At 43.3% G+C, this 27498-nt stretch overlaps 1 protein-coding gene across 1 annotated transcript; it reads right to left on the bottom strand.

Moving 5' to 3' along the window:
• Nucleotides 1–16: 16 nt before the first annotated feature.
• On the bottom strand, nucleotides 17–22928 carry LOC126413051 (myrosinase 1-like). The gene is made up of 11 exons (XM_050082948.1): nucleotides 22742–22928; nucleotides 17870–18003; nucleotides 13664–13798; nucleotides 13448–13570; nucleotides 12284–12467; nucleotides 9725–9819; nucleotides 6450–6597; nucleotides 3291–3439; nucleotides 973–1107; nucleotides 435–541; nucleotides 17–143 (listed from the first exon to the last, which is right to left on the bottom strand). Exons 1-11 carry the CDS (start codon nucleotides 22926–22928, stop codon nucleotides 17–19), a joined length of 1524 nt encoding a protein of 507 aa, XP_049938905.1.
• Nucleotides 22929–27498: the final 4570 nt, after the last annotated feature.

Genomic DNA, 27498 nt, shown 5'->3' with positions numbered 1-27498 from the left:
CACACATTCTCAGGCATTACTTCAGGTATTTAGCTGGAAGTGTTTTCGTTTTGAAGATCTGTCCAAGGACCTTGCTGGATGCCTTGGGCGTCCTTTTGCGATCCGGATCATTAAAGTCCACATAGTGAAGTCCAAATCTTGTCCTGAAACAACAGAAAAGTATAATATTTAAACAAGCTGCACATGAAGCGAAAGCATTTTATGGCTGCAATTAGTGTATCTTTTTAGTTATCACGTTACATATACATGATTGGGTGTAATAACAGATGTGCACGTAGCAGTTACGTTTACAAGACACATATCTTGCATATGTACTCCTGGAATTAGTAAAATTTTTTATGCTATCTAATTGAGATACTCCGAGAACGTCATAGCCCGTAGTAGTAATAACAATGTTTGAGAGCAATTGATCACGTTTGTCTAGAATTACTTACGTGAATCCTGTGCCCCACTCAAAGTTATCCAGCAGACTCCAGGCTGTGTAGCCTATGACGTCGACGCCGTCTTCATTAATAGCCTTCAGCATCTCAGCCAAGTAGCTCTGTTAACAACAAATGAACCTATATTTTAATAAATAGAAGCTATGAAATATATGTAATGGTTAAGATGATGGAACCACGTTAATAGAAAAAACGAAACAAACACTGTTTATCTGTTTCATGTAAATATGGGTGCGATGGTGTAGTGCAACATTTTCAAAGTCCCACTGCAGAGAGCTCTATTACAATGTTCACAAATAACACGATAATTGTTTTTTAAATGTTGTTGAGAAATATTTGTGAGTGTGACGTGTCCACAGTGTCTCCTTATATGCTACGCAACAGCAATAATTTCATCTATTTTTCAAAAAATGTGACCTGTGTATGGATTTTCTACTTTTCCAAAAAATTCTCACTGACAACCTGCTGAAGAAATACAGCATAAGTTTCTGATAATGTCCTTTGCATCAAAACAGATGGACAGAGTACACACCGTGTAGTAGTCTATTCTGCCCTGGTCCTCGAGTTCTCCAGTGTCGGACCAGCCGTTCTCCATGACGAAGATCGGGTAGCCAGGGTACTGCTGGGCGAGCCAGTTGAACAGCTTGCGGAAGGCCCAAGGAGTGCTCTGCAAGAGTAACGTGGCAATTAGACGTTCTGGCATGAAGGATAACATCGTAGAAATGTTCAGGTGTTTCCCTTTGCCTTGTCTTTTATTGTTTAAAACGTGAAGCTACTGCAGAATATTGCATGTAGCAGACATGTGACATGCGATAAACTTGTAGACGGGGGGAAGACACTGTGCCATCTTGCAAGACACATAACGCTTGTCGGACAAGGCAAGGAGGATGTAAGAGGCGAGTTATCACAGGCAAGAGGGAATTCTTCGCTAAAAGGAGTCCAGTGGTATTCAAAATAGGTCTCAGATTGGAGAAGAATTTTTTGAATGTCTGCATATGGAGTATAGCGTAGAATGGAAGTGAATCATGGGTTGTGGGATACTGACGAGTACTGGAATATGTGGAGAATACTGAGTAGAAGAAAGGGTAGGACGAGACCAAATGTGCTAACATATCAGGGAGTAGTTTCCATGGTACTAGAGGGAGCTGTAGGATATACGAACTGTAGAGATGATAGGAAACTGGGATATACAGGGTGTTTCAAAAATACTTCCACAAACTTTCACACAGGTCCCTTTCACCAATATAAGAAAAAAAATTCACATCAACGTTTGTCCGAAAATCCGTTTTCAAGTTATATATGAACACTTCCTGCTTAGGTAATCGAAGCTCATCGAGTCACTAACTCACAATAAATGCTCGAAACGTCCCCTCTTGCTTCTAAATACGCATGCACTGGTCAAAACATAGACTGTCGCGCCATTACAAATACTGCCTGATGGTTTCGAAGGGTTTTTCAGCCTTCCCTGATACGTCATTGAAGATTTTTATGCATCTGAGGGGGGTATGCTGCGTAGGCCAATTGCTTAGGATGTCCCCAAAGATCATAATCCAAAGGACAGAGGTCGGAGGAACGTTGAGGCCTTGGAACTGATTCTGTTCTACCTGTACATCTGTCACGGTAGATACCAGCCAGTGCATCCCTTACACTGAGACTTAAATGTGCTGGAGCTACGTCACTCATAAACCACATGTTTCTTCTTGTTTGCAGGGTCACATCCTTTATTAGGTGTTGGAGTGTCCTGAATAAAGTCCCTTTAGACAGATCTCATAAGACATACTTGGAGAACGTAGGACCCTACCAGACAGTCACATCCAATTAAACTGATGTTGATTCTAGCCTGTATTGTAGTATCAGGACTGAGATCGTCCCATATGGTTTGGTCGCCGAAATTTGTTGTTTCACGTCCTCTAAACGTTGCCTCTTTTATAAACAAAACTGAAGAGACAAACAATGGATTGGCAGTTTTTGCGACATACCACTGACAAAAGTTCTCCCTTGGTGCGTGATCGACAGGCGTGAGGGCCTGCAGAAGTTGAAGATGGTACGGATACGTGAGTGGTTCGTGAAGAATCTTCCATGCTGACCTTGGAGAAGTACGATATGCCAGGGCAACATGTCTTGCGCTGATGTCAGGCTCTTCTTCGATAGCCCGTAGAATGTGATTTTTCTTGTCAAGCGTATAAGCAACACGTGGTCTTTTTCGATTAACAACCTGTGATGCTAAGGATCTGAACTCGGCAACGCACCGATACACAGCACCAGAGGCTGGATGACTCAGTTGTCTTCGCTCTGGAAAAGCCGTCTAACGCAGATGTGCGGCTTTGTGTCTAGTAACATTTGTGTGGTTGTATGTAAAAATCATGTGTGGCCGCTCACGAAATAAACATCCTGTCATGTTTGAAAGAAGCAGTTTTAGATAACTCGGTACTTCTAGTAAATACACACAATGGACACGTTGAAGACAGACGAATGACGAATGTAAATAAGTCTCCCTGGCAAGAAAACACCATCTAGGTTGCAATGAGTCAAACGGCTGCATAGCTAAGTGCCGTTGTTAGATTGCACCTGGAAAGTCGTTGAATGTTAACTTCCATCAATAACTCGAAAACGAAGGATTTTCGCACATATGATTATATGAATGTCTTTTCTTCTTTCGTCGTAAGGAACTTACCTCCAAAGTTCGTTTAAATTTTTTTGAAACACACTGTATACAACAAATAATCGAGGATGTTGTGTGTACTATCTTGCAAGTTTCTCGTTTGGTTTCTGTAAATGCATCACAGAGCAGAGATATAAAGCACAAGACAGACATAAATGAGTGACTCTCTGTACAGCGAGGCTACGAACCCTGTGCCAGGTGGATGCCCCCTGCGGTGCGTCCGTGTATTCCCCGATAACGACGCCCGCGTCAAATTCCATGGAGGGGTCGTAGCCGCTGGAGCCGTCTGATACTGGGTTGGCCGTGTAGTGGTTCAGTCCGTAGAAGTCAGACGTGCCTGAAATAAGACAGTACACTGTCACACACGTACTTATAGCTGATACAGCATTTTCACAAATGTAGAAGTTTGTTTAACCATGCAACAAACGGACCGAGAAAATACTTCATAAATCGCACAAGCTGACAGATTTTTCTCCTATCGATAGAAAACGCGAAATATTCAGTTGCGTCAAGGTTCACGGTCACCAAAAATAGTCTGAAAGGCAAGATCACCACACTACCTGTTATTAAATTAATTAAAATATCTGTTTATCTTGTTTTCATTCCTGTGCAATTTCTATTGCGAAACTAATTTCAAATGCTTGTAAAGTATTATCGCGAGACGTCGCTATAGTCCTGTGTCTTTGCACATTTTCGTTCTTATCATTGTGTTATCTGAAGATCAATTTTTTATGGGCTATAGATTTGCAAACATTTGTTGACGGTTCCAGGGCAGAAATTTCGCAGTAATGTAAACAGAAGAATACTCTATAACACCCAATGGTAACCAGTGAGGTAGAATGGTGTAATCCTGCAATACTGACATATACATGACTTTGAAATGATGTGGTTTATTTCTAATTTTTATACCTGACAAATTCACCCATTCATTTTTTATGGGTCAAAATCTTAAAAGCGACTGATAACTATTACAAACAAGATAAATTCACTATCAGTTCATGAAGATAACAGGCAGTACTTGTTTGGTACTCTTAGAGAACATGTTATGTGTTTTTATACTGTGATAATAGCTGTACACGGCATAGGAACGTTAGTCCTTTAGCTGCAATATGCAGAAGATCCTTCGTTCCATTTACGGATAGAGCATTAGTTGCTTGATTGTTTGTACACTATTCAATGTCCAGTTATATGACTAATTTTTATCTGTATTGTATCTACGAGAACGGAACATCCAATGCCGGAGCCTGTTTCTTGATCATACCCCAGTTACTAGTTCTTGGAATTCTCATTGAAGATATGTGCGAGATATTACCTATTTCCAGTGAGGCTATATTAGTAGAGATTTTAAATAGTTTCTCGCATACTCATGTGCACATCAAATAAAGCTGAGACTCCACCTTTCTTTGTATACACTTAATCAATTCTGGAAGTGACAGGTCAAAGACTTATCAGCATTATCAGTGAATCAAAGTATGAAGCTCAAGTTATACAAACTGTACCTACATGATCAGTCACTTCATGCCTCTCCATGTTTTCATCTCCTGACATTTGTATAACATAATTGAATCCAACAGAGTCTCATTAACAGCGAAGCTCAAGATACTATTATCGCTTCATGTCGTCCAAAAGAATACATTTCCCTGCATTTTGGCCTTGTTTCCACTTCGATATTTTGCCAAGAATAAAATGATGTTAATTCCTTATTCATAACATTTATACCTGAGAAAAGTCTGGCCCCGCAAAGCAACTGAAACAGTGGAGTACTCTAAGTAAAATACAGAAAAACTTTACAGTATTTCCTAAGTGCATGGCAGCAATATCAAGATAGAACTTTCGGTTTGGGTATGATTGCTCCCTAACGTTTCTTATTAAGAAATGTACTGTTCCATTGTGAGAGTCTTTCCTGTTTGAGGAAAAAGAGTGAGGAATTACTTGAGTGTAAGTAGCTCGGTCCCCTATGACTCCTAGCTGTAGAAATGTGATTTGTGTGTGGCATTCCAACACGAGTATTGATAAGTATCTCTGCGTTTTCAGAAGAGGACTGCACGAAAACTGCAAGACATGCAGAAAAGAGACACATATCAGTGACGAGAGCATGTCTCCAAGTTTTTAACTTATTACAGGTGCTGAGTATAAGCACTACTTGCTGCGTGGCAAATGTCAATACTTTAGCCAAAATCTTGACATATGGATCTCAAGAAGTCACGGTCGATATCAGCGACGGCACTAATTATCTTTCGTTGTCACTTATTCAGATTTAGTGATGGCAGATGCAGGAACAGACTGTCTTTTACATAACCCACAATTATAAATCAAAGACAGATGACTGTGGGGACAACTGGAGAAGAAGAGCATTATGATAGGAAGTATGACCAATCCAACGCTGAAGCAATTCGACACTGAGGTAACCATCATGTTGCAAAATGAAATCTCCGCTGTCTTGCTGTAATGGTGGAATAAGCCATTACTGCAGTGTGACCAAGTACATGAAACCAGTCACAATTTTCTCCGCAATGAAAAATGGTTCATAAAGCTTTTGAAGAGGATATGGCGTACAAGAAGTTAACTGTAAGTGAATCATGAATATGTTCTATAATCTTTTTATGTATTTTCTGTGCCAAAATCATGAACGTTATGACAATTCACCTTACCAGATACATGGAATGTGGCTTTGTCACTGAAAACCGATTTCTGTGTTGCTGCAAGTCATTCCAAAATATAGGACGAAGCTCATTCTGCCGAGCAGTCAGCGCACGCAAGTGAATCCAGTATGGTTTCACAAGCAGACGATTGTATAGGATGAGGTGACATTTGACTGTGGTATCTGCAGTTCTCTTCTCGCATGTGTCGACTATTTCTAAAGGCTCCTGACGAACGATTCCCACAGTTGCTCACTGTCTCTGCTGATAGTCCTGGACAGTTTGTTTCCTTCACACTACATAAGCAGCTAGTCTACCGGAATCTGTCTTACCTTCATGGATTCTTCTGTCCGTTGGAGATTTTAAACGATATCTGGCATGAAACTGACGCTGAACGTCACAACTGACTTTCATTTAGCGAATTCAGCGACAAGAAATGCACCCATCAATCTATTACATGCCGTATTCTGAAATACCTGCCGATAGTATTGCGCTCTCCAACTATGGCACGGCGCATATTACCAGTTGAAACTTGGAGACAAGCTATATCCGCTGATACGAGAAGTTTTTTCGTATTTCTTGATGTTTTCATGCTATGGTCATCTGAAACCCTGAAAGTACTTTCGAAGAACCTTTTATAATGGACAGAATTCAAGCACGAACAAGCCCAGCAAAGCGCACTAGCTGTGGCTGGTGTCGTTTACTCACCCCTGATGTATTCCACCTCCTCCGGTGTGAGCTCCACTAGTCGGGACCTGGGGTAGCCCGCAGCCTTACTGTTTGCCGCAATCCTCTGCTTCACCACCTCAGGCCAGTCTCCTTTGGCCGTGAAAATCGGGTGACTGTACAGGCCAGACTGGAACATAAATTCCTTAGGTGAAATCAGTAGCCAAAGTGCAGAATCTTAAGTAGTAATTCTTCCATGCATACTGTCTCAGATGATCATAAGTTAAATACACTCCTGGAAATGGAAAAAAGAACACATTGACACCGGTGTGTCAGACCCTCCATACTTGCTCCGGACACTGCGAGAGGGCTGTACAAGCAATGATCACACGCATGGCACAGCGGACACACCAGGAACCGCGGTGTTGGCCGTCGAATGGCGCTAGCTGCGCAGCATTTGAGCACCGCCGCCGTCAGTGTCAGCCAGTTTGCCGTGGCATACGGAGCTCCATCGCAGTCTTTAACACTGGTAGCATGCCGCGACAGCGTGGACGTGAACCGTATGTGCAGTTGACGGACTTTGAGCGAGGGCGTATAGTGGGCATGCGGGAGGCCGGGTGGACGTACCGCCGAATTCCTCAACACGTGGGGCGTGAGGTCTCCACAGTACATCGATTTCGTCGCCAGTGGTCGGCGGAAGGTGCACGTGCCTGTCGACCAGGGACCGGACCGCAGCGACGCACGGATGCACGCCAAGACCGTAGGATCCTACGCAGTGCCGTAGGGGACCGCACCGCCACTTCCCAGCAAATTAGGGACACTGTTGCTCCTGGGGTATCGGCGAGGACCATTCGCAACCGTCTCCATGAAGCTGGGCTATGGTCCCGCACACCGTTAGGCCGTCTTCCGCTCACGCCCCAACATCGTGCAGCCCGCCTCCAGTGGTGTCGCGACAGGCGTGAATGGAGGGACGAATGGAGACGTGTCGTCTTCAGCGATGAGAGTCGCTTCTGCTTTGGTGCCAATGATGGTCGTATGCGTGTTTGGCGCCGTGCAGGTGAGCGCCACAATCAGGACTGCATACGACCGAGGCACACAGGGCCAACACCCGGCATCATGGTGTGGGGATCGATCTCCTACACTGGCTGTACACCACTGGTGATCGTCGAGGGGACACTGAATAGTGCACGGTACATCCAAACCGTCATCGAACCCATCGTTCTACCATTCCTAGACCGGCAAGGGAACTTGCTGTTCCAAAAGGACAATGCACGTCCGCATGTATCCCGTGCCACCCAACGTGCTCTAGAAGGTGTAAGTCAACTACCCTGGCCAGCAAGATCTCCGGATCTGTCCCCCATTGAGCATGTTTGGGACTGGATGAAGCGTCGTCTCACGCGGTCTGCACGTCCATGACGAACGCTGGTCCAACTGAGGCGCCAGGTGGAAATGGCATGGCAAGCCGTTCCACAGGACTACATCCAGCATCTCTACGATCGTCTCCATGGGAGAATAGCAGCCTGCATTGCTGCGAAAGGTGGATATACACTGTACTAGTGCCGACATTGTGCATGCTCTGTTTCCTGTGTCTATGTGCCTGTGTTCTGTCAGTGTGATCATGTGATGTATCTGACCCCAGGAATGTGTCAATAAAGTTTCCCCTTCCTGGGACAATGAATTCACGGTGTTCTTATTTAAATTTCCAGGAGTGTAGTTGCATATATTTGGAATGCGAAAAATGATTTTGGCAAAAAGAATGGAATTCCTTTTAGTCTTGGAAAGAGTACTGAAAGTAATTAAGTGTTGGGCACACTGTCAATGCGGAACCTAGGAGACGATTGACGACATGGGCATGTCCAGTAGTGACATGCTACAATTTAAGGCATGTGAAGCTGAGCTCATGTGACTTATATTCGACCCTTCTAGCAAGCTGCTCGCTTGCAGTACTTATCAATTGGAATCATCTGCGACAGTTTCTGTTCTTCTGGACCCTTCTGGGATTTTCTGTGATACAGCTGCTGACAAACTCTGTTAATGAAATAGGCTGTGAGTGAGTGTTGACTACAGTAAAGCAGTCATCAATATGAAAATTCCTTTGAACACCACAGTACTTTTCCAGGCATGGTCCTGTTGCGTTGTCCATTACTGTACAGACTTTTCCTTCGCCCCTGATCTTTGTACTATGTGGCATGTGACTTCCGTAAGGATGGTGAACGCTGGCCTGTAGGGTAGCTATACACATAAGTAAAGCTTGAAAGTGGCGATTTATTTGTTTGTAGGTGAAGCCAACAGATGCGCATAAATCTACATCTGCATCTATACTCTGTAAACCACTGTGAAGTGAATGGCAGTTGCCGGCAGGGGTGGCCGAGCGGCTCTAGGCGCTACAGTCTGGAACCGCGCGACTGCTACAGTCGCAGGTTCGAATCGTGCCTCCAGCGTGGATGTATGTGATGTCCTTAGATTAGTTAGGTCTAGGTACTTCTATACCCTGTTTGGGTGCCCTTCATGGCACGACATCCTGGGCTTATAATACACGGCGTGAGTTTCTACTGCCTGTCTTCGTGCTTGCCAAACCTTGCCTTGGCCGCCAAGGTCGCCGGATGTTCCCCGGTTGAAAACATTTGGAGCATTATGGGCAGGACCCTGCAACCACCTCAGGATTTTGACGATCTAACGCAACAATTGGACATAATTTGGCACGATATCCCTCAGGAGGACAAGCAGAAACTCTGCCAATTAATCCCAAGCAGAATAACTGCTTGCATAAGGACCAGAAGTAAACCTACGCGCTAGTGACGAATTCAATTTGTGAAGCACTTTCTCTTGAAGAAAACATTCAATTTTTCTGAAATTGCAATCATCTGTTTGTCTGTACGTGTACAACCCATCTACCGATTTCCGTTCCATTTGTTCCATTTGGATAATTCCTTCATGGTACGTAGCTTGTTTGTCATAGAGCGTAGCTTTCCTTAGTATGTTGATTCGTGACTATAAGGAATATAAACAATGTTAATAAAGTCATTCAGTGGGTTGCATTTCGTCTTGAACAGTATATTTTGGACCTGATGACATAACATCGTCTGATCACTATTAGAAAAGCAAAACACAAGAGCGGTTCTAAGAACATTGTTTCATAATGAATGAAACGCTGAAGAAACAGTTCTTCAGATTTAGCCAGGAATTAACGTTGGATGGCAGGTTGTTTAAGTAATGTTATGGCACACCGTGTTAATCAGAGCCTTCGCCCTCCATCTGAAGGGCACTAACATCCTTATTGTAATACAGGAAAGGTTATAAGAGTTCCTGGTACTTACGTAGAACTGCATCTTGCGTTCTGCTGCCTCAATGTCTGCTGCAGAGTCGGTGGCGGGTTCATACCACATGTTACTAATTGTGATGCCGACCTTTCCTGTGATAAGAGAGATACATGCCAGTTATACACTCTGTACGATAGCTAAGAGAAACAACACACAAGGCACTAACAAGTGGACGACGTTTCAGCAAATTAATGTAAGTAGAAAGCATTGGTAGCATGTTTAACAGTTTTGAAAGATAGGAAATGTATGTGTATTCAATACGCAGAGATAGGACAGCAAAGATAACTGAAATGAATATCATGTCCCCAATTTTCACCCAGAGGAAGTCAAAGATGGTTTGAAAGTTGTTCACAAACTTCTCTCAAAAGCCAAGAGCGTATTCACATTAAAGGTCGCTGAGGACTAATCTCATAGACGAAATGAAACAATTTTATGAAATGTTGAGGCCTGTAGCAGGGCGTTGATGCCCACGGTGTTTAGAGACATAAACCATTAGTCATCAACATCATCAGACAATGTAATACTGATTCGTAGTTATACAAGTTGTATGGACCAAATATTTGTGAATTCCGTGGGGCGAACCAAATAAGATGTGTCATCATCTCTATCTGCAAATGTCATGCGCAATCTCTGCGCAGTGTCTTGCGTATTGGTAAAACTCGACATTTCGTGCAGAACTTGCACACTCAGTGCTGACGTGTATCTAGTGTGTATCTCATTGATCTGATATCTAGCTGAACAATGCTGCACTCGAATCAGGGTTTTCTGCAATGTGTTGATATAACATGTCATGTGATAGCAAGATCCTTAAGTTTTTAAGAGAACTACATATGAGTCGTTGTGTTTGGGAAATCCAACGGGATAATGCCAATGTGATAATATACAAAGTTATTGTAAATTAGATTTCTGTTTGTTACTGTCCGATGTAATATTTTATTAGAGCAAATATGCTCAGGAATATTAATTTTAATTATGGACAAAGCAATGACCACCATCCCCTTCCAACCACTTCCTTCCCTTTCACCAATTCGCGATTTACTATTTTTGTACTACTGCTACATTGCAGACGTTAATCTAAACGTCTCTCGTTGCTGGTTACCGGGACGCCACATTTCGCTAACCTCAGAACGAGTGTATAAACAGAATATGGGCGTAACGACTCACAACGATTCGTTGCACCATGAATTTGTACTGCAACGGCGATTAGTGTTAGAAAGTGCGTCTTTATTCTACAGGCACTGAGTGCGGCACAACGTACAAAATTGGAACTAATACCTAATAAAAATTATATTTTTAACAAACCTACACTGCTCTTTGTGGGACTGCAACGCGAACGTTAGTTGCCTTCAGCGGTCGTCTTAACATCTAAACTCGATTGGTTTTAGCACTAAACTGATAAATATTTAGATAGACCTCTGCATCAGCGGTTATCAGCTTGTGTTCTGCAGAAGATCAAGCTCAGTAAAGCATTGTTGAGCTTCCGTGAAAAAAAATAAAGGAATTCAACAAATTTAGGAGCTGATACAGAGTTTTAGGGAGAGACTTTTTTGATTGCTAGGAGATAAGCTTACTATTCCTCTTTAACAGTACTACATTATGTAACATTAGTTATCGAGGTTTATTGCGCAACAATGCTGTTTTATCTTGCACAGCGATCGTGAGAGAACGATAAGAGTTTATAGTGGCACACAGACAATCAATTTTCACCCACACCATATGTAAATGGAATAGAATAGGAATGATCAAATGAGACTGTATGGTTCCAGAAACCTTTTCAGGTCTCAAATATCTATATCGCACGTATGCATGCTGGAGCGATGTATGGAAATTTGTACCAAGGCCGAGATTCGAACCCCGGTCTCCTGCTCACTAGACAGGTGCGCTAATCACTACGCAACCGGGCACAGTGGTTTTGCACAACTACGTGAACTACCCTATCACGCCCCGCTCCTCAATCCAAATTCCTCTAAATGCTGTTCGAGTTTATGGAGAATAGCGAGTGGACTGAGGCGTGAATGGGAATTTGCATTGAGGAGGCGTGCTAGGGTAGTCCACGTAGTTGTGTAAAGCCACTGGGCCCGGTTGCGTAGTGGTTAGCGCACCTTTCTAGTAAGCAGGAGGCCCGGGTTCGAATCTCGAACTTCGTACAAATTTTCATTCGTCGCTTCAGTCTGCAAATATACAGAATAAGAACAGGCTAATATTGATGTGAAGTACTCCCCAGCATACAAAGAGGTGCTTAGTGTATACCTAGTTGTAGATGCAGTGACGTACAGGGTGTGAAGTGACTGTTAAGGGCAAATTGTGATCTTTGGTTCGTATAATGTAAATTGGACGAGCTGTACTAATCAAACCTAGTAGGCCTCACTTGTAGAGATCGCTCACTACATGACTTGCGTGATATGAGACTTGCGTTTACAGTAAACAGATCTTCTTATAAGATTTTAGAATTTCATTTACCGGGTCGCCAAAGATGGGTACTCAAGTTTGAATACCACTTGGCTCACATTTGCTTCACTCTTCGTCAGCGGAGCCATAATGACGAACGATATTTACCTTTCTGAGTCTGTCGGTACTTCTCGTCGTAGAGGCGGTAGGCCCCAGCGTGTGCTTTGAGCAGGGTGTAGGCCGCCATGTAGTCTCCCACGCCTGACGAGTTGATGCCCGGGGCGATAAGGAAGCCTCCAGAGTAGCCTAAGACGACACTGCCCGGCTCGTTGAACGTCTGCCACCACTTCACCTGCTCACACAACACGTGGTTAGTTCATTAAACAGGACTATAGCTGTCATCCTATGTTCGTTTACTTTAATCCATTGGATATCACCTCAGTCTAATTATGTGGTAGAGCGATAAATGTTTGATATCTGCAACCAACAACTGGTTGAGCAACTGACGCGCTACTAAGTGCAGACAGTGAGATGGGGACACATGCAGATGGAACTAAGATCACCTACGTTTAGAGGACGAAACCAGAAATCCACAGACCATACAGTGGTGTGCACGTGAGACAGAAGGTGGTGTGCCAGTACACAGTAACAAGTAGCATTGTACCACATGACACTCCATACAATAGCGTCATTGTGCGCATGCACTTCTGTTGCGTGCACCTTGTGGTGTGTATAGAACACGCAGCGTTGTTTTTAGAGTTAGCGTAGGTTTGATGAAGCTACTTCGTCACTGTGATATAGATTCCGGATGGCATAAGGCAAACGCAAGAAGCGTTAAATGAACAAGCGACAGCGACAGTTCTCGGAATATATGACTTTTTCTGTGGACAGTCAGAAGGAAAAACAGTGGCCCATTGCGCTACTACATTAAAATGCTTGTTAATGTGAACAGCTGCAACTGTAGGTGGTGATAGTGGCACCGAAATCGATCATGGCTCAATAAACGAAATTGAAGATCATTTTTGCAGTCAGAGGCACATTTATAGACAGTCATAAGACTGTGTTCCCACTTACCATCACGGTTGCAAGTTTCAATACATCTATTTCATCGCAATAGAACCCTCGTACCTTTTTTCTGCTTCTGGTTTTTCTAAGTCAAGACAGCGTCGTTTCTATTAAGCTACATATTTTTAGTCTCGAACGACTAACTGTTGATGGAAATGCCTTTTTCCTTATATTTCAGTAGTTAATTCCAGCGTAATATTGAATAAGAAGATAAATGCATAGTTGTACGTCGGCTTTGTAACCGCAGAACACTCTTTTGTCGCTTACCCTGTCACCGTAGTTGTCGTAGAGCACTCTGGCGTACTCAACAAAGTAGTCTGCCAGCCTAGGGTTGGGCCACCCCCCGATGTCCTGCAGTGTCTGTGGCAGGTCCCAGTGGAACATCGTCACCTGCAACAAACATATACACCACCGTGTGACGTCACTTTTGATTAGTGATCTAATGTCAAGGTACAGAAACCAGATCACTGAGGTTGCTCTTACCACTGGAGTGATGCCTTTGGCGATCAAGCCGTCGATCACCTTGTTGTAGTAATCGATTCCCTCCTGGTTGATGTTGTTGACGTCTCCGGTGGGGAGAACCCGGGGCCACGATACGGAGAAGCGGTATGCGTCCACCTGCGGCACAAACACAATGCTGACAGACTCGCTTAGAATTTCAAATTACGTTTGACTTTGTCCCTACTCATTTTTCACGAACTCAGCATTAGGTTTACTTTGTGGACTCCAAACTTGGGATGTACCCTTTTATAGCGCTAAAATAGTCTGTAAGTCATTTCCATTTAATTTCTAGAACAAACTCACTAGCAAGGTAAAGGTTAAGTTCCCTGTTCTGCCCTTGGACGGGCCAATAGTGTCCGACCGATCACCGTGTCATCCTCTGCCAATCGCGTCACAGGATGTGGTATGGAGAGGCATGTGGAACTGGCCACTAGCCTACGTATAATCGAAAATCGTGCAGCAATCAAAACGAAATTTAAGTTTTTATATGTTACCTGGCCGTGTAAGTCAGTTCGAAGGTCGCAGGAAGGCATCGGCATACGACCATGCCTAATGAAGCACTGTGTTGTTCAAACCATTCCTCGAACTGATGATATGTTAACTTTATTCAGCTTGTTAGCACTAATGTAGATTCGCTGTCGATGTAACTAAATAGTCTTCTTTTTGTCCACGAATGTAATTTTACCCCACATTCCTTGTCCCGCATTGACGATTCCACCCCGTCCCTACTTTTTCCTATAAATTCATGTTATTTCTTGTCGGGTTTTGTTTTCACCATTCCTGTTTCTTCAATTTTCCCCATCCTTTATCGCTATTACTATGACGCTGCCATCAATTAACTAAGCTTATTCTCCCCCTATTGTTGTCATGGCCTTTGGTAGTAACCATTTGGTATTAGATGCCAAACTGCTGCGATATTAAAAATGTGTTTTCGCCTCTATTAATATGATCCTTATAATTAGTTATTTCTTGTTGTCTTTCTTGGTGTTTTTGTCCTGCGTCAAAGTGGAGTTGGCCTTGTTACTATTGATTTGGCTGTGTTAGGTGCAGAGGGTGGCCAGATGCCCTTCCTGCCGCCACCTCGTACCCCTCAGGACGAGATTAGTGTACCCCAGCTCTCTGCATCCAGTGGAAGTCATGGAATAGTACGAACGTTTTCAGATGTCTGCGAGTCGTGTAACTGATGCGAAACGTGGGAAACAACCCGGTATTCACCCAGCAGGATGTGGAAAACCGCCTAAGAACCACATCCAGGCTTTTCGGCATACCAGGCCCCGCTAATTCGCCGGGCAGATTAAATCTGGGGCCGGCGCACCTACCCGAGTCCAGGAAGCAGCGCATTAGCGCTCTCCGCCACCCTCCATCGATCAATTAGGTACGTTATGATATTCATTATTATCACCATTACGATTATTACTATTATTTGTATTTCATTACTATTATTTTTCAGATGTATAGAACACGACTACTACTGGCTTCAGTGTTTAGAAAGAGAACCTCAGGAGGAAAGCCTGAATGGCTGTGAGCGATGGCCTTTAGACCGTATACCGATCAGCTTAACTAAGTACATAAATAATTAAATTAAACTTTCTCAACATAGAATCAGACGACCTCTTATGATTATAGCACCCACAAACACACGCGCAAGAACAGCTAACACACTCATTGTTTCCTCCGTTGCTCTGAGTGTGAAACGACGATTTATAATTATGAAAAGTTGTTAACAGAGAACATGATATTAATATAGAATAAGCACTTCTAAACGCAATATCAATTTTTAAACGATTAAGTATATTACGTTTTGATTCGCAATTTCGAACATTTAGTAGAAATACCTTCATAATTTTTGAGTATTTCATACCTTTCAAGAGAGGGCTACATTCAGTTACAGCTATCCTACAAAAATGCTTTTTCTGAATTATTCCCTCAAACAACAAGTTAATTAACTGAATTCTAAATTTGTGTCTCGCAGAACATGACGATATTACGAAACAAGCGATATTTTTCTAAACTTCTGCGAAAGTTATTTCTTTTCTTTTGTTCCTAGTGAGAGCTACTCTCCGCCAGCTGAGCTAGCCGATCGGTACTGCTGAACTGACGCAAGGCCGTGGCTCTCTGATCACTCACCTCTTAGTTATGTAACACTTCTGTAAGCCTCAGCGTATTTACTGACAAAAGGCTATGATATAGAATGGTAGACTTGTAGCTTAAGAATGGTACCAGAGGAAATGCTTCGTTCATCAAATTATACGTAGCCAAGCAATTGTAGTTGAGGATAATAAATTCGGAGAATTTGATGACGAATCGTATTCCGCATATTATTCCTTATACAATACAGAAAGTGTCCTGATGTTCGACATTGATTTAACATCCTTTTCACTTCTTTGGTTGATGATTACATCATACTGGCGTCGATTACGACACACAATAGTCATATGCAATGAATTATTTAGTGTTTTTCCTTTAGGTATGATAAATACACTGGTTGATAATTTCAAAGGAGCAGCTAGACTAGTTAACCATAGGCAATAATGGATGACATGAAACACAGTAACGGAGGGAGAGAAAGCAGGGTAACAGATATAAACAATGTTTATACTTGACACTGGTCAGACTACCGACATAAAGACTGATATCGGACACTCAGTGAGTAGTATGTCATCCTTGGCCATTAATGCACTTTTTACACCTGTTACACATAATGGCTACAAACGTGTTGAGGCGTCCTTGGGAGATACTGCTCCATCCCTCTCTCAAGGCGATTTTGAGGTATTTCACGTTTAGGAGAGACGGTGTTCGTTGAGCAGTCTGTCTGCCAAGAGCATACCAGCCATGGGGTATAGGGTCTGGGCCAGGAGAGTATACAGAGAAATCCGTTAAGTTCAATATCTTGACTTTCCAGTGGGTCCGACACCTCAACATTCTGGTGTGAGTGGGCACTGTCGTCCGTAAAGAGCAAGTCTGGACCTACTACTCCCGTAACCATATGGACATGATCTAGAATAGTCTCCCTGCATTACCGCTGTGCTGTTACTTCGCGCAAAGATATGCAGCGGTGTTCGGTCATTGTGCATAACGACTGCACACTCCAAAACTCCTAGGCAATACCAGTGACGTTCATGAACATTCTGTGGTGTGTAACGTGTTCCCCTCTTTCTCCGCATTAACCTGTGGCCAGAATCACTTGTCACAGAGAAACAGGATTATCGAATAACATGACTCTGGACCTCTGTTGCTGCCCCTAGCCAACATGCTCCTTATACCAGCGAACGCTTTCTTGACCGACCGTGGCACGACTGTAGTGAGATGCATTTAACAGGCTTCCGATCATAGAAGATAGCCTGATTTAATCGTAGCGAAATGGTTCAGGGTAGAGGCACGGGCAGCGGTAGTGGCTGCAGGGTCTGCAGCGATCTACTTAAGAGTGAGATGTCTCTTTCTTTTCCCCTCTAGGGCTACGTATCGATCCTTTTTCGGTGTGGTGGTCCGCCTTCAACCATGGGCATGCTTTCGCATGGCATCTTCATCTTCAGCGGCCTTTTTTAATTGCTAGATGACACATTTGTAGGCTCCCATCACTGTGGCCATAGTAGTGACACCCCGATCAGCTTAGAGCCTTCCATCTGCTCGTCTACTCAAATGATATCTCGAAGACGTGTTGTCGTACCACAAGCCCGAATGTCACGCTAATAGGTTCGACGACGACCTTCGTGAAACACCTTGATGCATGAACTATCCAATGCATCCAGGATATTCATGAACAGGTTTCTCTGGAGTTAACTCATCCCGACCTCCATATTTCCTTTTGCTATTATTGGCTGGGTGTTCCGCAGCATTTGCCGATTGCTCCATAGCAATTGCCAGTTATTCCTTAGCAAGTGTCAGTTATTCCTTAACAATTGCCAAGCAATGTAATTAATCAGACTACTATTACTGAAGGCTACAGAGTGAATAATGTTCTTGATTTTCAGTTTATCTACAAAACTGAAATCAGTGTTGATATCTCAAGCAACGCATTACAAGCATCGTCAGTTTTCAGACTCCTACGAATTTTGAAGCTACGGCGCCCTTATTTTGTGTATAGTTAAATAATGAATCAAAATTTTCACTAGACATTAAAATAGATCACAGTTCTGTAGAGGATCACCACTATGTTGTAAGAGTAATACAACTACGAAAAACACTCACGTTCATATCCTTGGCGAGTTGTATGTCTATCTCGTACTTGTGGTAGGAGTCACACGCCACGTCGCCATTGCTGCCATCGGTGGTGATGTTTGGAATTGTGTGGAACATGCGATCGAAAATGCTCTCACCTTTGCCTGCAACACATATTGATCAACAGTTAAAACATTGTACAAAGAAGAATTATTAAATGAGGGTAATTATTTTGTTCTCCAGCCACCAACTTACATTGAATATCACTCTGCACAGATTCTTCGCTCATGTATCTCAGGATACCAGCGGTTAGAAAATACATATCATAAAAAGTTTAGAATGAGAACGCTATTTGGTTTTATTAAAAGAATTCGGTTGGAGGAGTATTGGTGGATGAAATATATGCTACAACTCAAGCATAGTCCGCAAGCTACCGTATAGTGTGTGGCGGAGTGTACCCTGTACCACAACTAGTCATTTCCTTTAGTGTTCCATTCGCCAATAGTGTGAGGGAAAAACGACTATCTATATGCCTCTGTATGAGCCGTAAGCTCTCTGATCCTATCTTCGTGGTACTTACGCGAAATGCACGTTGGCGGCAACAGAATCGTTCTGCAGTCAGCTCCAAATGCCGGTACTCTAAATTTTCTCAGTAGTGCTCCTCGGAAGGAACATCGCTTTCCCTGCAGTGAATCACATTTGAGTCCCAAAGTATCTCCATAATACTTACGTGTTGATAGAACCTACCGGTAATCAAACTAGCAGCCGGACTTTGAATTGTTTCCATGTCTTCCTTTAATCGGACCTGGTGTGGATTTCAAACACTCGAACAGTACTCAAAAATGGATCGCACTAATGTCCTATATGTGGTCTCCTTTACAGATGAATCACACTTTGTGAAAATTCTACCAATAAACCGAAGTCGACCATTCGCTTGCCTACTACATTCCTTACCATGCTCATTCCATTTCATACTGCTCTGCAACTTTATGCCTGCATATTTAATCGATGTGACTGTGTCGAGCAACACACTACTAATACAGTATTCTAACATTACTGATTTGTTTTTGGGTTTCATTGGCATTAAATTACGTTTTTCTCCATTTAGAGACATCTGTCATTCATCAAACCAACTAGAAATTTTATCTAAGTTATCTTGTATCCTCCTTCAGTCAGTCAAAGACGACACCTTCCCTTGCACCACAGTATCACCGGAAAACAGCGACAGGCTGCTGCTTACCCTGTCCGCCAGATCATTTGTGTATACAGAAAATAACAGCGGTCCTATTACACTACCCTGGGGCGCTCATAACGATATCCTTGTCTCTGATGAACGCTCGACGTCGAGGACAACATACTGGGTTCTGCCACTAAAGAAGTCTTCAAGCCGTTCACATACCTCGCAACCTGTTTCGTATGCTTGTACCTTCGTTAACCTTGGCAGTCTGCCACCGTGAGAAATGATTTACGGAAATGTAGGAATATGGTATCAGCATGTTGCCCATCAGCCATGTTTCACAAGATCTCATTTGAGAAAAGGGCAAGCTGAGTTTCGCGCGAATGATGCTTTCTAAAATCTTGCTGTTTTGTTGACAGAAGCTTTACCCTCTCAAGGAAATTTATTGTGTTCGAACAGAGAATATGTTCAAGGATTCTGCAACAGACCGATGTAAAAGATATTGCTCTGTAATTTTGCTGGTCCAATCTTTTACCCTTCTTATATACACTAGTCACCTGCGCTTTTTTCTAGTAACTTGGAACTTTGAGCTGGGCGTGAGATTCTCAGTACATCCAGACCAAGTATGGGGCCAATGTTGCAGAGTACTCTTTGTAACCTCGAATTGGGATTCCATCAAAACCTGGCGACTTATTTGCTTTTCTGTGATTCGCTGTGGTAGGCACTCCCGAAGTGTTTGGATGTGAGGACAGCATCCCGCCAAAACCCGTCGTTTGGCATGTTAAGTGAATATCGACTCTGATGTTGTTTCAGGTCCTACGAAAGGATTTCACATATGGTGTAAGTTTATGTAGCAGTCCTGCCACTTCATTACTCTCGAAGGTTCCTCGCAGCAATTAGCCAGAGATTTAGACAGACTCGGCAATCAGCATCTTGGATGACAAGTTTGGTAATGTTACTATCATCGTTAATCTGACAAGGAATTCTGCGGAATTTTAATGTCCTGCAGTTCGATGGAGCCGTTCTGACTCTTCGATCTAGTTGCCTGGACCAGTGAACTAATTCCACGTCATTAAAACATGGGAAGGTCTCCCGGAGCTTGCAGCATTAGTGGCCTACGAAGTTACTCCAAAAGGCTTTCTATCGTTTGTGATGAACATGATGCCGTGCATCCATCATATACCAGCAGAAAATATATTCATCAAAAGAAGTTTCCAGTCTTTCATGGTAGGTTGTCAGCATATCTTCCTTCACCCTCTTTAAATGAAACAGTTTTCTTGTGTGAATGAGTAAATGTCTCATGCGAGAAACTCTGCTTCCAATATCGGTACAATCGGACTGAACCCGCAAGGTTAGCCGAGAGCGCTAATGCGCTGCTTCCTGGACTCGGGTAGGCGCGCCGGCTCCAGATCGAATCCGCCCAGCGGCTTAACGACGGAGGCCGGTGTGCCGGCCAGCCTGGATGTGGTTTTTAGGCGGTTTTCCACATCCCGCTAGGTGAATACTGGGCTAGTCCCCACGTCCCGCCTCAGTTGCACGGCTTGCAGGCATCTGAACACATTCGCACTATTCCATGGATTACGCTAGACACAGACAATTGGGGTACACTAATTCCGTCCCAGGGGGTACAGTGTGGCGGCAGGAAGGGCATCCGGCCACCCCTTAAATTAACCTTGCCAAATCCGTTTAACCTTGCTGACCCTGCGTCATTGTGGGAAAAAGGCACAAGCAAAAGAAAGAAAAGAAAAACTGTTCCGTCCGGACTATTCGTTCTCCAACAGGTCCAGAATGTCCAGCACTGGCTTTAGATAGCAATTTCTGTTCCAGAGCAAGACAAGTTTCACACCAAAGACAGAAAAAGGGCTGTTTGTCCCTTTACCTCACCTTCAGCATACGACATCAGTTCTGACCGGAGTTCCGTCTAGACCGTTTTATTTACCACTGTCGGTTAATCCGTCAAAAATTAAGGCAATAGTCAAACTATTCCCATGTCTGAAGTTACTGCGTTCACTGCTATTGCTGTGCGGCGTCGTAATACGCCCAAAGCTGCTGAAAGGGTGGCACGTAAGCGGCGTCTTTCACTACTCTCCACAAAAAAGTCGCAAATCTTGAGATCATGCGACCTAGGAGGCAAAACTACTTTTGTTGCCGTGTTATCGGCATCGCGACTCAACACAAATTGTGCAACAAACGAGCGAGCGAACTAGATAGCTGCACCACAGTGACCCCTGCCGGTAACGACGCGACATGAACTGGCACCTTACAGCTGGCGCCAAAGTCAACTTTTACTTTCGATGCGAAAGTTAGCCGGCCGCAGTGGCCGAGCGGTTAAAGGCGCTACAGTCTGGAACCGCACGACCGCTACGGTCGCAGGTTCGAATCCTGCCTCGGGCATGGATGTGTGTGCTGTCCTTAGGTTAGTTAGGTTTAAGTAGTTCTAAGTTCTAGGGGACTTATGACCACAGCAGTTGAGTCCCATAGTGCTCAGAGCCATTTGAACCATTTTGATGCGAAAGTTAAAATTGACCCCAAGTTTCAGCCTTCATTCACATGAAAGATGCAGTGTTGTCAAATAAGATGCATCTTTTGAAACAGCTTGTAGTTTGTAATGATTTGCCCGTTGACATCCCTGCTTCCTTCATTTAAGGCAGTTATTCCGTTTTATTTTTGCATCACGTGTAGCTTACGCCCAAGGTTATACTCGACCAACGAAACAAACATTGTCCTATATACTTGTCATACCGTTTCCCCTGTTCCGCCTCATTCAAAAGCATCACAAGATATTTTAGTTGCGATATGATCCACAACTGTCAGCAATTTACGGATAATAAAATTTCCTGCACACTTACAATAATTTATTTGATTAAAATATCCATTTGTTTTTCAGTCACTACTGCGCAGTCTCAGCTGAGTGGACTTTTTGAAGCACATCAAATGCAGATACTTGCGACACAGTAGAAGCATTCATCAAGTCACATATTAGTAAAAACCATAGCGGGTTGAACAGACTTCACAGTTATTGAAGATAAGACAATGTCATCCACTCCGTATGCTGTAGTTTTCCCTTTCACGAATAATATTAATTAATAGTCTTTGTAGTCATTAGGTTTTCTCTGTTTTACTCATCGCCCACATCATTCTCGTGTTTCGTATATCTATTTGAGCTCCACGTAATTCCACTACTCTTATTCCGAATGACTCATGAACGTACTGGCCCAACTAGACTCAAACAACTCTCTGAATATAAGTTCGCGTTCTCGATTGAAGAACTTACGTTCGCAACCTTACAATGTCCCATCCAATGGGAGTCCGTGCGGCTATCAAAGAACTTGGCCCCGGTAGATATTAAACAATTACACCAGTTTCTGCCTCATTAACAGCCATTTCATATGACATGTAATTCGCATGAATAACCGCAGTCGTTGTACGTGCGCGAAATCGATCGTGCTTTTTGATTTGTCTATTTTTTTTAGTAAGAAATTTTATATCTGGAGTAGCTACTATTGCCACCAAATGTCTGCAGGTGTTGATTCAGATCAATGTCTCCATGAACTTCGCAATATTCATGCACTTAAAATGTCTTACTGAGAAAAACTATCACCTTGACAAATTGCACATGAGAAAGGTCTTCCATGGCATTTCTGTCTTTTAACACACAAGGACATGCTGGTGCTTAAGCGTAGGTAATACCGAATGTTTCAGGCGCGAAGACAAAGAGTTCTTACCGCCTTCATTCCAGGCGCCCTCCACCTGGTAGGACGCGGTGGAAGCTGCGAAGATGAAGTCCTTGGGGAATTTGTTGGGAGGTCCTCGTGCTCCAGGTCTTCCCGGGCGACCCAGGACACCGGCTGCCAAAAGAAAGAGCAAGCACACGGAGGACCTCATCTTCACCACTGCAATCTGCCTGTGCATGTACGGTTTTATACTCTGCGTATCTGCGTAATCTAACCGCAAGATGTGTTTTCAGTGAGGCTGGAGCACACACATTGTCGATTAAAGGCTTAGAGAAATTTTTAGATGGGCGTGGGTGTGACCTTCGTATTATCTTGTTTGTAGTCCGTCATTGTGGCACGAGATGCCTGTTTGATGAGCTCGAACTTTGAAGCAAAAGTAAGTAAACTCTGTTTTTGTTGCGACGACGAGAATTATGGTGTACGATTAGCCCAGCGTATAATTTCCCCCGGTGTTTATTTCAAACGGCGGTTTATCTGCCGCGAGGTATTTTGCACAGTCACTGGACCTGCCTTACGTTTCCTTATCTCTTGCTAAAACGCGGTAATCGCCCAGAGAGTAGGCAGTGGCTGAACTCATACGAAGCGATAAAAGACGTCGGAAAGACACTCCTCCTTTCTCTCAGCCGCTCCTCCGCAGATGCTACGCGACTCTGTCCCTGTCAGTATCTTCATCAGTTTCCCTGCGTTCTCAACATCTCCTGGGTGGATATTTCCCACCTCAGACTGATTCTATCCGCATAGTTCAGCTGCGGCAAACGACGGTGAAGAACAGTGTACACAAATCACTCTTTTCTGCTGGGTAGAAAGTTCAGACAGTATTTCCGCTTTGCAGTTTCACATAGCTGCCGTTTTGTTTATTCTACATATTAGCCTCGTGCTCTTTCTATACGTTCATTATTGTTAAATTCTGTGACCCAACGACAAGAAAACTGATTATCAAATGAAATGAAATTTTTTTGTGGTAAGTTGCTATGGGACAAAACTGCTGAGATCATCGGTCCCTAGGCTTACACACTAATTAAACTAACTTACGCTAAGAACAACACATACATCCAACCCCGAGGGAGGACTCGAACCTCCAATGGAGGGAGCCTCGCGAACCGTGACAAGGCGCCCTGAGACCGCGCGGCTACCCCGTGCGGCTTATATCTGTGCAACAGCTGTCTATCGTAGTGACTGAGAAGGTGCCTAGTCTAGTGATTTCTTATGCATAAGTGCGTGTATTCTGAGTTTATGTATCTTTCCAGGGTTAATCAGGAAAAAAACATTTGGATGTGCCTTGCACGAACTCCATTGGACCCATGAGTGCACAAGTGAATGATCCCAGCTTGTCTCCACCCCGCAGTAAGGTGCTGTTAACCTGGAAGACGACGCCCTCCCATCGGTATGATGAAGAACGAATAGGGATTCATCAGACCATGCAACGCTCTGCCGCTGCGCCAACATCCAGTCCCGATGGTCACGTGCCTATTTCAGTCGTACTTGCCGATGTCGTCAGCTGCGGAGGACCATCATTAGTAGTATTCGGCGCATTGTGTGTTCAGACACACTTGCACTTTGCTCTGCATTAAAGTCTGTTGTTAATTCCACCACTGTTAACCGCCTGTCCTTAGTTACCAGTCTGCCCAGCATACGACATCCGACAACCATAATGAGGGGTGGCCGCCCAACCCCACGATGTCTGGGCGTGATTTCACCACGTGTTGAAGACAGTCACCACAGCACTCCTTGAACACCCGACAAGTCCTGAAGTTTCCGAATTGTTTGTGCCGAGCCTCCCGGCCATCACAGTCTGCCCCCGGTCAGACTCAGATAGATCGCACACCTTACCCATTCTACAAACGACCAGTACGCTCGCTGATACTACATATACCGTGCTTTTGTCTGACTAGCAGTCATTCCTGGACAGGTGATGCTACTGTCGCCTGAAGGGTTTATATCGATAGTAGGCCGCTGGTCATAATGTTCTTGCTCATCAGTGCACGTTTCATGTGTTCTGTACTTGGGTTGCGATTGTAAGCGACTTTGGCTGGTAAACTGAAGATATGTCTGTATGTGACACTTTCGAGGTAGAGTGAGCTGGCCAATGGCAGACCCGCATGGCAAAGTTGCATGGCGATAGGGCATTTTATTTCTATTTCCTCCACTTTATAGACGGCTTGTGTTTCCTGCTTTTCGGTGCTTGTCGGAGATGTCTTATTGACGTTGTGTACTGAGCTGAAGCTACTTTGCGATAACCATTCTCTAGCTGCAAACTACGATAATTTTGGTGAGATCGCTGCATGCTCGTGTAGCTTGGCGTAACTTTTTCTTTTTTTTTCAGCGCTTTCATATTCTTACAGGTACCTACAGTTGTATCCAGATTTAACTTCTGGTGTTCAGAGAGATTGATCTGTCCCATGCTTCTGGCACATATCGGTAATTCAGTTATCCACTTGTGAGGTTAGTGTACAGGCTTCGTTACTTTCCCACTGTTTTAATGTTGTTCAAAGTATTCTAGTGTGTATGAAATTTCGTTTATTGTGATTTTCATACACCGTCTAGTCTACACCCATTCGTTTCACCATAGCACACACTTATTCTCTCAGGTTCAACATCTGGATTTAGTTCCTGACATATTTATTGTGTATTAATGATGCCAAATCCATATTATCTCTCCAATATTTTCAACTCCACTGTCCTTATCAACTGATCCTCAATACTCATCAGTATCTCCTCTGCAAATTTTCCTTTGCTTAACTTCCCTTCTATCAACCTTCTGCCTGTAAGTATTGCACCTCTGAGTCATATTTCTTACCAAAATTATCACTACAGTAGCCACAAATTTCAGTTTTCCAAATTCTGTCCTAGCTGCTCACCTTTCTTGATTTCAGACTTACGTAACTATTTTAGATGTATAGATTTTCTCGATTCTGCCTGTGAAAACCCCTTAATTGTGAATGTTTCTCTCCCAAACACTGGTTCCACACAACTTCATTATGAGGTCTAATTTGTTTAGGTTCCCCCCGTCTCTATTTTTAAAAATTTTGCCTGGCACTACATCAGAACAAAACTTATTTGCACTTTCATTTTTCCAGATCTGATCAAGACCCAATCTTTCCATAAACATAAATCCTGATTCATCATTCATATCTTGTGCAAAATAATTCTTGCTTCAACATGTAAGTTTACTGTAATACATTTGCTTACACCTGTGAAAATGTAACCACTGGTTGTCTGCATCACAGGACTCCCCGCATTTCCAGACGCACTCCGTAATTGTAAATTACTTATTCTACTGTTTTTCTGGCTAACTTCGCTATTATTCGTAACAAATTTTACTTCATTAATATTTAATGTGACATTTACAGTTCCTGCAACGAAACATCATTATCTGCAGCTATATTCTGCACATTAGTCGGTACCACCAAAAACATCTGATAAGGGACCATTGCGTCTTCATGATTAACCTCACACTAAAAAAATCGACTACCTTAAATTGCAGCTCAACTTGTCACTTCACTTATCACAACAGATTTGGACTCATCATTGCTAGCCACAATCTCTTCCTCTACATCAGCCAGAGTTATCCTCATCTCAACATCCATAGCGTCAAACTTTTGCCCATTCGAATCTGTTTCCCCGTTCAAGTCAGTCCCGACTGCATCAACTCTTGATGGTGGTTGGTGTTCTATTACATTAGATCTGATAATTACCCCCTCCCCCCATTTGACATCCAATTGAATTTGTCTTTCAAAATAATATCTTCTCCATATTTTAATCCATGTTTCTTTATTGTCTGCCACAACATCTAAAAATTTCTCAAACATCGCGCTAACTTTGTTTTCAAATGACTTGAAATATTATGAAAAATACCTTCATTTGCATTTCCTTGCATCTGTAAACTCACAGGGTGATTCACAGTATCCTTGACTGACACAATCATTGGGTGATGTTTTGCTTTTCTGCTCTATCTCTGTGGGAAGCAGGACAGCTGAAATTACGAAATAATGTGCCTGCTGCCAACACCTAACTTCAACTGTGGTGACTGTGACTCTGCTGCTGCTGTTGCTTGTGTAATAGGCTACTCCAATGCAGTGTGATGTGCCTCCATATTTGTAAGGTACAGCTGTGGTCTGCTACTGTCAGGTGGTCATCATGTGACGCTGGAATGATATTGGTGTGATGTGATGAGGTACAGTGTGGCAGCGATAGCGGCTGCAGCTCCAACTGGCGCTATGCCACGTCTCCCTGTTACTGAGTAGCTGATGACCACTCCAAAATGTTTCTCGTAGATCGTCGAAGTCGTAAATAAACCTTCACTGCCGACGGGGTCACTTCACTGTGAACTACCCCGGAAGAGCTTCTACATCTGGCACTACGGAAATGTCATTCGTTAAAAATCCTGATTTCGACCTTTTAACCCCCCCCCCCAAAAAAAAAAATTCTGTTAACTAATAGTTCGTAAGCCTCCATGTGCACTTGCACAAATCACAAATCGAACTCAGATTAAAATCGCTGTTTATAGGGTTTTCAAACGTGTGGTTGGATTTGTAAGAGTTGGTTATGCCAGAGTCTAACGGCCAACCAGTGCATTGCTACATTTACTGTAAAAATCCGGTCACAAAGTTCAAACTATTTGCATGTATGAATTTGTGGTGTAAAATAATGTTCGCTAGTCACTGAATTTTCAAGATTTAACGAAATGTCGTTTATTCAAAAGTTCAAATGGGTGAGAATCCCTAAGGGACCAAACTGCTGAGGTCATG

Source organism: Schistocerca serialis, chromosome 7 (genome assembly GCF_023864345.2).
Source record: "Schistocerca serialis cubense isolate TAMUIC-IGC-003099 chromosome 7, iqSchSeri2.2, whole genome shotgun sequence".
NCBI classification, from domain to species: domain Eukaryota; kingdom Metazoa; phylum Arthropoda; class Insecta; order Orthoptera; family Acrididae; genus Schistocerca; species Schistocerca serialis.
Note: the sequence above shows the minus strand (reverse complement) of the source record. Positions and strands in the feature narration are given on the sequence as shown.